Below are 11,057 nucleotides of genomic sequence, written 5' to 3'. Positions count from 1 at the left end.
TAGTTAACATTAACATAGACACAGGCTAATTACTGCTAACTAACATGCTAGTTAACATTAACATAGACACAGGCTAATTACTGCTAACTAACATGCTAGTTAACATTAACATAGACACAGGCTAATTACTGCTAACTAACATGCTAGTTAACATCAACATAGGCACAGGCTAATTACTGCTAACTAACATGCTAGTTAACATTAACATAGACACAGGCTAATTACTGCTAACTAACATGCTAGTTAACATCAACATAGGCACAGGCTAATTACTGCTAACTAACATGCTAGTTAACATTAACATAGACACAGGCTAATTACTGCTAACTAACATGCTAGTTAACATTAACATAGACACAGGCTAATTACTGCTAACTAACATGCTAGTTAACATTAACATAGACACAGGCTAATTACTGCTAACTAACATGCTAGTTAACATCAACATAGGCACAGGCTAATTACTGCTAACTAATGGCGGTTTTCCACTGCGTGGTATCTACTCGACTCGCCACGGCTCTACTCGCTTTTTTTGGTTTTCCATTACAAAAAAAAGTCCCTGGGACCTGCTACCAGGTACTTTTTGTAGTACTACCTCAGTCGAGGTTCCAAGCGAGCCGAGGCGATACCAAAAGGTGACGTGGTTACCTGCAGACTGCTGGTTGGTCGGAGAGAATCGTCACTCATGACCGCGTTGTTAGCAGACCAGAGTGCGGAGTGTGTGTCCAGAACAAACGGGACATTTAAAACAAATCTAGCCGACACCGACAGATTATCTACTCTCTACACTATTCTCACTTTTAAACTGTTCGGGCTACTAGCGGCTTCATGTCGTTTCCAATATTGCACACTGTTACTTTAAAAAACAAGACAATATATATATATATATATATATATATATATATTAAGGGTGTGACGAGATCTCGTTTTACGAGATCTCGCGAGATTAAAACGTGACGAGATTTCTCGTCGAGGTGAAAAGTTGTCTCGTGAGGCAATGTGATGTCAGCGTGATGGAGCGTGAAATTACTATTGATGATCCCCCTGCCACTTTTAAATAAATTGGTGGCAACATTTTGGTTTTCCTGCGGAAATGATAAACGGCGAAAGAGTGACAGACAAGACAAACACAATAGTAAACATTGTAAGAAGAAAAGCCATCATTCATCATTAATAGTTGATTTCAAAATGCAACTAAATTGTTTTGCATTTTGTGATTTTTCAGTTGAATAAAAAAACTATTTTCCATTCATATATTTCATCAAGGTTTCTTAAAATTTTTTTAAAAAATCTCGTCTCGTCTCGTTCTCGTGAACCCAATCTCGTCTTGTCTCGTGGGAGGTAAGCGTCTCGATATATATATATATATATATATATATATAGATACAAAAGTTTTTATTTAGCTTTTCAAGTAGCGCATCAAACCCTCCCAAACATTCTGGTCTTTCTTCCTCTGCACCCTGGGACAGTGTCCCCCCTGGCTCTGCTGTCCCAGATGCATCCCAGTCGTTGTCATAAGACTGTCCGTGACTCTCATACAAGATTAATACGACGCCCAGTAGTCAGAACCAGAGGTTTCACCGGTCGGACATCGCCCCCCAGACGTTCTGCGGCGGCGATTTTACAAAGCGTGAATGCTCTGAAACACAAACAGTCCACATCAGTCATGTTGGTGTGTAATCATGGTTGTTCATGTACTTTATAGCGTATAGTAAATACTGACTGCGACGCTGAACACATGCTAATGTTAGCTAACGTTACCAGGAAACTAACCTACTAACTTACCCTGTTGTGTCGGCGAACAACCGTCATGTCGACGTCTGAACTCCGTCAGAATTCCCAAACTCCCGTTTGTTTTTTTAGCGGTGATTTTTGTTGCTTCCTTCAGCTTCTTTTGAAACAAAACATTTCTTCTGGCTGTGGCGAGTAGCCGACGTGCTATTGTGAGTCGCGCTGAAAATTACGTCATCACGCGTTGCTATAGTGACCAGCCACGCTCAGGTCTTACGCAATCAGCAATGGAAAACGAACATAGAATGGGCCGAGGCGAGCCGAGCCAAGGCGAGCCAAGCCGAGGCGAGCCGTTACCAGCAGTGGAAAAACGCCATAACATGCTAGTTAACATTAACATAGACACAGGCTAATTACTGCTAACTAACATGCTAGTTAACATCAACATTGACACAGGCTAATTACTGCTAACTAACATGCTAGTTAACATTAACATAGACACAGGCTAATTACTGCTAACTAACATGCTAGTTAACATCAACATAGACACAGGCTAATTACTGCTAACTAACATGCTAGTTAACATTAACATAGACACAGGCTAATTACTGCTAACTAACATGCTAGTAACATTAACATAGACACAGGCTAATTACTGCTAACTAACATGCTAGTTAACATTAACATAGACACAGGCTAATTACTGCTAACTAACATGCTAGTTAACATTAACATAGACACAGGCTAATTACTGCTAACTAACATGCTAGTTAACATTAACATAGACACAGGCTAATTACTGCTAACTAACATGCTAGTTAACATTAACATAGACACAGGCTAATCAGAATCTGCTTCATTCTCCAGGTGTTGTTGGGATTTAAAATCTATATGTGCTTAAACATTGTGTGTGATTTGCATTATATATTCTACTTTTAAGCTAAAAGGGAAAAGCATTGTTTCATCATAAATGGGTCCTGAAAGGGTCATAAACCTTCAGTCACATTCCAGGTGAAAGATAACGAATAAGCACACGAACACATCACACCACTGTGACCTAGAGACCCCCCCCCCCCCCCCCCCCTTAATCAACATTGTTTTGTCTTGTAGTCTAAGACAGTGGGGGGGGGGGAGGGTTCTTTCTATATGTGAAATGCCAGACTTGACCTAATCCCTTCTTCGGGGGGGGGGGGGGGGGGGGGGGTAAATAGGTCCTTCCTGATCTCCTCTTCCCTGAGACAACAGATATTAAACAGCGTGATATGGAGCCTTCACCGCTGAATTAAATCAAATCTTCTCAACCCGACTGCTGCAGACTTTAACAGAAATACAGTGTTTTTAACTTTTCATAACTCAGCACTGGCAACGGGCTCGTCTGCTAACGTTAGCCACCGACGGTTACCTCGGAACAGTCCACACACACACACACACACTCACTCATTCACTCTCATACACAAACACACACTCTCACACACACACACACGCACTCTCACACACACATACTCTCACTCTCACACGCACACACACACACTGTTGGGTCTAAACTCAGACTCCTAGTTTCTCACTTACACTGTCATTTAATTAATCTTTGAATAGACCCAGGAAAGACATCAAGAAAACAGGCTCGACACAGAGATAAGTTTTTTTACTCGTCTGCAGAGGAGGGGAGAGGCAGAGAGGAGACGAGGTACACTCGTCTACTCGTCTGCAAAACAGCTCTCTCCCAGTTCCTCTAACAGTCTGCTTTATTAATACACTCATGGTTGCTAAGCAATACAGATGTTCTTCTACAGGATGTAACGAGTTTGCAAAAGTTTGCAGCTTGTTGCATGCTAGGTTAGACACACTGTTTGGTCTGTGACCGGAGCGTGACCCAGAAAGCAGTGTGGTTACCAAAACACACATTATAACAACATCATTTGTTTCACAATAGTTTGCTTCACTCGCTATAAGATTTATAAAACATTCCTTATGCAAAAATAGCTAAAACATTCTTTATGTAAGAATAGCTAAAACATTCTTTATGCAAACATAGCTTCTACACACACACACTCTCACTCTCACTCACACACACACACACACACACACACACACTCACTCTCACACGCACACACACTCACTCTCTCACACACACACACACACACGCGCACACACACACACACACACACACACACACACACACACTGTTGTGGAAGTTTCTCTTCAGCGAGGGAGGAGTTAGTGTTGAAGAAGAGACCTTGTTGAAACCAAATAAAGACTGAAGGCTCCAAACTGGATTAAAGGTCTAGGTCTTCGGTGGAAGAAGTTTAACAGTTTTCTGCAGAAAACAATCAGATGACGAGAACAGCTTTCACAATGTACAGAGTTACAAAGTGGCAACAGTTCTGGTAAATACAATCAGTAATACACTTCTTATATGCAGTGCCCCCCAGAGGAAAACCAACCCTTGTTTGGAACCAGTTTAATCTCAAACTTAACAATCAGTGGACTCAGGCAGACAGTTGGAGCTCTTACGTCTTTCTGAATCTGCCCCTCGTGTGTCAAGGGGTCTTGAACGGTCATTCTATCTTAGCTGAAAAAGGACATCTTGTCTCTTGGATAGGCTCTGGTCTCGACCTGGGACCTGCTCTGGTCTCGACCTGAGACCTGCTATGATAAACACAGCTTAGGACAACTGTTTCTGTCAGGCTCCACGTCGTCTATCCTTGGTGGAGAATGCAAAGTCATAACATATCCAGTTGTCTCCTATAAAGTGATCACACTGAGACAGACACAGGAACCAAATACTCTGAGAGCCATTGGAGTATTATTATGAATAATTAATATGAAAATCATTGCTTAAATGTAATTTCCCCATTACAACCACACACACACACACACACAAACTACTTCAGTGAGCTGATCATGGCTTCCCGGTGTATCAGTATGTGTAACATTACTTCGTCCTGCTCCATCCTCCAATGACCTCCCAGTTAGATAGAGATGGCTGACGTTAACGTATTCTTTGGAATCTTTCCAGTTCTTCCCTTAAAGAAGCACCAGGCCGGTCTCTTGTTGCTCCATCAAACCTCTTTCTGAACTTTCCATTTCCACACAGGAACATCTGGAGATGTTCTGCTAAATGAAGTGTGGTTGGTCCAGGCTACTGTGCCGTGCTTGGAGCTCCAGTTAATGACTTTTCATTTTAGTAGTTCTTCAGTCTGAATGCAGGAGATCCTTGACACTCTGAAGTCCTGTGGATCGGTCCCTCATCAGCCCTCGCATCTTCTCCATCAAACACAAGATTTAATCTAGGAAAACATGGTCGCTAGAAACTCACTCACACCTCCATTAGTTCTTCTAACCCTGTATCATTATCTCTGCATGCCCCCCCCCCCCCGGGTCTACCAAAGGAACCTTCAACAGACGGCAAGATGGCGACCAGAGCAGAAATAAGGGCAAGAGGAGAAGGAGGAGGAGCAGCCTGCAGCAGTGAAGGAGGAAGAGGAGGAGGAGGAGGAGGAGGAGGAGGAGTACGTGGTGGAGAAGGTGTTGGACCGCAGAGTGGTGAAGGGAAGAGTAGAGTTCCTGCTGAAATGGAAGGGGTTCTCAGAGTAAGTATGAGTCTAGAATATTAATACTTGGTGTTCTTGGTCCTAATATACTGTGTATTATTAAATCATTATCATATCGGTCAATGAGAAAATATAAATAACTGAAACATGTCTTACATTCTAGTTTCTTCAGAGTACCCCCCCCCCCCCCCCTTTTGCTCTGATTACTGCGTTGCACTCTGTTATTCTCTTGATGAGCTTAAAGAGGTCGTCTCCTGAAATGGTTTCCCAACAGTCTTGAAGGAGTTCCCAGAATGCTCAGCACCTGTCGGCCATTTTGCCTTCACTCGGCGGTCCAGCTATCCCCAAACCATCTGGACTGGGTTCGTGGCCGGGGACTGGGGAGGGGCAGCACCCCATCACTCTCCTTCTGGGTCCAACAGTCCTTACACAGCCTGGGGGGTGTTGGGGTCAATGTCCTGTTGGACAATAAATGATGGTCCAACTAAACGCAGACCGGATGGCATGGCGCTGCAGGATGCTGGGGTAGCCATGCTGGTTCAGGATGCCTTCAATTTGGAATAAATCCTCAACAGTGTCACCAGCAAATCCCCCCCCCCCTTCTTCTCTTAGCTGATTGGTTCTTGCCATAATATGAATTCTACCAGTCGTCCAATAGGCTGTCGGCTGTGTATCAACCTGACTTCTGATGGTCCCAACTCCATTAATAAGGCAAGAAACTCCACTAATGAACCCTGGGGGGGGACGGACCATTTTAGGGGACTACCTCATGAAGATCATTGAGAGAACACCAAGGGTTTGCAGCACTATCAATAAAGCAAAGGGGGGGGGGGGGGGGGGGACTTTGAAGAAACTAGAATATAACAATATATATATATATATAAGACGTGTTTTCAGTTATTTCACACTTTTTTTGTTAAGTACATAATTCCACATGTGTTCATTCATAGTTGTGATGCCTTTAGTGATAATCTACAATGTAAATAGTCCTGAAGATAAAGGAAACACATTGAATGACAAGGTGTGTTCAAACTTTTGGCCTGTACTGTATATGTGTGTGTATGCAAATAATCTACAGCATAGATTGCAGCATTGTATCATGCCCTCAAAGTTGACATAAGTTGCAGACCCACAATTAACCTCACAAGATGGCAGCAGAAAAAAAGACTAATTGGAATGCAAGTTAGAGTGAGAATAGATTGTCTAAAAAAGAAAGTGTGAGGAGATGTTCTTCTGTCTGCTCTCACCTTTCCAGTGAGGAGAACACATGGGAGCCACAAGACCACCTGGACCTGGACCTGATCACCGAGTACCTGCAGGACCACAAGGAGACGGAGGAGAAGAAGAAGAAGAAGAAGGAGGGCAAGAGGAAAGGTGTCAGGGAGGAGAAGGTGAGTGAAGGAAAGAGGGTACTCCAGACTGAAGAGTCCCACAAATCTATCTATTATTGATGAACAGCGCGAGCTGGAAACTCGGCCTCTGTAAAAACAAAACAAAAGTGATAGATAATAGCGGACCAACTGAATGTTAGTCTCAAAATCTACATTTATGGACTACTGCCCTTAAACCACTGAAGGAGTCACTTGTCATTTGCGCAGACAGCTGTACACTTTTTCTAAAAGCTAGCAGTGGGAGTTAATGTTACTGAGGAAATGTATATTTAGCCCACGAGAGAGAGAGAGGGAGAGACAGAGTGAGAGAGAGGTGTGTAGCTACGCATCACATCCTAGCATTGTAGATAAGTGGCTGTAATTTATCTTCTGCACCCTGTTAAAGGGCCCATATTCTGCTCATTTTCAGGTTCATACTTTTATTTAGAAGTTGTACCAGAATTGGTTCTTGTGGTTTAATTTTCAGAAAACAACACATTTTTGTTGTACTGCACATTGCTGCAGCTCCTCTTTTCACCCTGTGTGTTGAGCTCTCTGTTTTAGCTCCAGAGTGAGACATCTCACTTCTGTTCCATCTTTGTTGGGAGTTGCACATGCTCAGTACCTAGGTAAGGACTACTAGCCAGTCAGAAGCAGAGTATGAGGGTCCTGACAGTACCTAGGTAAGGACTACTAGCCAGTCAGAAGCAGAGTATGAGGGCCCTGACAGTACCTAGGTAAGGACTACTAGCCAGTCAGGAGCAGAGTATTAAGGAAAGCAAAGAGCTCTTTGGAGCAGTTTGTGAACAGTGTTTTCTGTTGAAGATGGTAAGTCCTTCAACAGAACATGTACAAATATTAAGATATTTAGAATAATAAAGGGGAAAAGCCCAAAAGCATAACATGAGCACTTTGAGGAGTAGGCTACAGCTGGTAATAAATGTAAATGGTTATTATCCTAACTCCTTGAGTGGTGACATTATGACAGTTTGAGAGCAGTGGTCAGTAAATGTCTGTTTTTAGGCTGCTTCCACATTCAGGCGGTCCGCCATCATCTGCCACGCTTCCTCTCGCTGTTTCATTACAGCATTACACTTATTTCACTACAACGTGCCTTAAAACGTACAATTTTCCGGAACTTATAAAAGTTATGAAAATCACATTTGCTTCCATAATAACCAATTGGCAAACGTTTACCTTCATGTCGTTATAAATTAAAATTAAAATTGTGAGTGAGAGCAAGTCCAGGGTCTAAAGAAGGTTGTTCACTATCTCTCTGTTTGTCTGTTGCTATAGAAACAGAGAGGAGGAGAGGGAGCCAAACGTCACCGCTGTCAACAATGTGACAAATCCTTCACATCATCAGGATATTTAAAGATTCATCAGAGAGTTCACACTGGAGAGAAACCGTACAGCTGTGATCAATGTGGGGAAACCTTTTCTCAGAGTAGTCACCTTAAAAGACACCAGCGCATTCACACTGGAGAGAAACCGTACAGCTGTGATCAATGTGGTGAAACCTTTTCTCTTAGTGGTAACCTTAAAACTCACCAGCGCATTCACACTGGAGAGAAACCATACAGCTGTGAACAATGTGGGGAAACCTTTTCTCTTAGTGGTAACCTTAAAACTCACCAGCGCATTCACACTGGAGAAAAACCGTACAGCTGTGAACAATGTGGAAAAACTTTTTCTCAGAGTGTGAATCTTAAATTTCACCAGCGCATTCACACTGGAGAGAAGCCGTACAGCTGTGAACAATGTGGAAAAACGTTTTCTCTTAGTAGTAGCCTTAAATCTCACCAACGCGTTCACACTCGAGAGAAGCCGTACAGCTGTGAACAATGTGGAAAAACCTTTTCTAGGAGTGGTACTCTAGATATCCACCGACGTGTTCACACTGGAGAGAAGCCGTACTGGTGTGAACAATGTGGAAAAACCTTTTCTGAGAATGGTAGACTTAAAAATCACCAGCGCATTCACACTGGAGAGAAGCCGTACAGCTGTGATCAATGTGGGGAAACCTTTTCTCGGGGTAGTAACCTTAAACGACACCAGCGCATTCACACTGGAGAGAAACCGTACAGCTGTGATCAATGTGGTGAAACCTTTTCTCAGAGTAGTAGTCTTAAAACTCACCAGCACATTCACACTGGAGAGAAGCCGCATAGCTGTGAACATTGTGGTAAAACCTTTTCTAGGAGTGATAACCTAGGTATCCACCGACGTGTTCACACTGGAGAGAAGCCGTACTGGTGTGATCAATGTGGGAAAACCTTTTCTGAGAGTGGTACCCTTAAATCTCACCAGCGCATTCACACTGGAGAGAAGCCGCACAGCTGTGAACAATGTGGGAAAACGTTTACTCAGAGTAGTCACCTTAAATCTCACCAGCAGATTCACACTGGAGAGAAACCGTACTGGTGTGAACAATGTGGGGAAACCTTTCCTTGGAGTAGTAACCTTAAATCTCACCAGCGCGTTCACTCTGCCTCGGTGTGAACATGTTTCAGAGCCAAGCTGTTTCCTCCTCCTCCTCATGCCCTGATAGCTGTGTTGTTATATTCTGATCTGCTCTCCACATTGAAGGCTGACCAGCAGTAACTCTATCTTCTGAGCAGCATGATGTTATCATGGCTACGACTACGTATTACGCTCCCTCCCTTTGAAGGGTTAACTCCACTCAAAATGAGCTTTTTCTCCTGTAATAAAATATTCTGAGGTCAGGGTTCAACTGCTAGCGCTGTTTCACTAATGCTGCAACGGAGGAGTATTTGTTCTTATCTATTAACATCTCTGTTTACTACGGTGTTGTCAAAGTGTTGAACTATTTAGACCAGGGGTCTCCAACGTTTTCCAGGCCAAGGACCCCCAAACTGATGGCGAGATGGAGCGGGGACCCCCTAATTATATATATTATATAAAATTGTGTTATATCAAACTGGTCCTATAGTCACTATAAGACCTCCATTTATCTGTTTACTACAGTGTGTTGAATTCATGTATTTGAATGTATTTAAAGACATTTCAATTAGTGGAAAAAATTGCAGGGGGGGGGAATATTAAAAAAAAGTAATCAACCAACACTTTCGCGACCCCCATGCAGTACCTCCGCGGACCCCCTAGGGGTCGCGGACCCCCTGTTGAAGACCCCTGATTTAGACTAGTGTCCCTGAAGACGAAGAAAAGAAGGACATCCTCATAACTGCGACGCTTTAATCAGAACACGTCTGCTGTTCTAAAAATAATTTGTAGTTAAAACAATCCTACATTGTGATTTCTGGATGTTTTTTTAGATTTTGTCTCTCACAGTGGACATGTCTCTCACAGTGGACATGTCTCTCACAGTGGACATGCACCTACGAGGACATCAGATCCTCCATGGTCTCTAAGTGGGAGAACTTTTTAAATAGCAGCGTGTTAAATGCTTATTATACTCACTGTATACATATATAATTATACACTTCATAACAACTGGTTATATAACCCGCCTGTTTAAATTGTTCAAGGCTTAAATCAGCAGTCACCATCTACTAAATATATATATTTTTAAAAATCTTTGGTTAGTAAACCCGCATTTTTAATTTAACCAAGTATCTTGTATTATAAGTACATGTCTGGTATTTGTAGTAAACAGCTTGAAAATTCAGCAAAAAATTATTTGAATATTGAAAAGACTCACATGCTCAATGTTTTAGGAAATATAATGTATATATGTAAGTAATTTACTGTTTGATGACTGTATGAACTAAATATTGGAAACAGTTAAAATGTTATATTTGTTAGGTGTGACCTTTGACCTTTTAAGTGTGCTTAGGATCACTTCCTGTAACAGTGGATCTGGTCTGAACCGGTCTTCTGCTGTGGCCCCCTGTATGATTACCTAGTGGTGGAAATACCCTGATTTCCAGAGGTGGGGGGGGGGTTAGCCTTGACTTTGAGTATAAATATGAGTTGATGTGGCCTCTCTCTTCAGTGCAAGCATACCCACTTATCGGGTTTTTCTAGTCTCTGGTTTTGAGACTCTTTGCTTTTAGGGCAGAAAGAGAAAACATTATTTCTGTATTTTGTTCTTGTTTTTTAATTTTTCACTAAAGAATAAAACCACCTGAGCTTGTTGTGAGCTAGGGGACCAAAAGACTTGATCCTTGATTTTAGTATTTTAACGTCTCTCTCTCACACCTCGGCTTTCTGAGGGTAGTTAAGACTCCTCTTTAATCTCCGGGGGGGCTGATACCCGGCGGGGACCGACCTTGACAGTCAGACCTCCTGTTATCTCCTAGTGGGGGGGCATTCCCATCCGCTCTGCCGGTCAGAGCCACCGAGGTCTTAGCATCTCTCAGACTGGTTAGAGGTCTTAGCCTCTCTCGGACTGGTTAGAGGTTTTAGGTCTCTCGGGACT

At 42.7% G+C, this 11,057-nt stretch overlaps 1 protein-coding gene and 1 long non-coding RNA gene across 2 annotated transcripts in view; both read left to right on the top strand.

The window, feature by feature from the left end:
- LOC116677972 (uncharacterized) overlaps window positions 1–6,623 on the top strand; it is a 7,667-nt gene extending 1,044 nt beyond the window's left edge. The window contains exons 2-3 of the long non-coding RNA XR_004329128.1: window positions 5,124–5,324; window positions 6,541–6,623. This is a non-coding gene — a long non-coding RNA (uncharacterized LOC116677972). The remainder of the gene's footprint in view (window positions 1–5,123; window positions 5,325–6,540) is intronic.
- A 1,472-nt stretch (window positions 6,624–8,095) lies between these two features.
- On the top strand, window positions 8,096–10,199 carry LOC116677968 (zinc finger protein 271-like; the record flags this gene model as incomplete). The annotated part of the gene is made up of 1 exon (XM_032508129.1): window positions 8,096–10,199. A coding segment is annotated over one exon (1,062 nt), but the record flags the coding sequence as incomplete, so codon positions are not given.
- Between the last annotated feature and the right edge of the window lie 858 nt (window positions 10,200–11,057).

Source organism: Etheostoma spectabile, unplaced genomic scaffold (assembly GCF_008692095.1).
Source record: "Etheostoma spectabile isolate EspeVRDwgs_2016 unplaced genomic scaffold, UIUC_Espe_1.0 scaffold00006261, whole genome shotgun sequence".
NCBI classification, from domain to species: Eukaryota; Metazoa; Chordata; class Actinopteri; order Perciformes; family Percidae; genus Etheostoma; species Etheostoma spectabile.
This window is presented reverse-complemented; position numbering and strand designations above follow the sequence as displayed.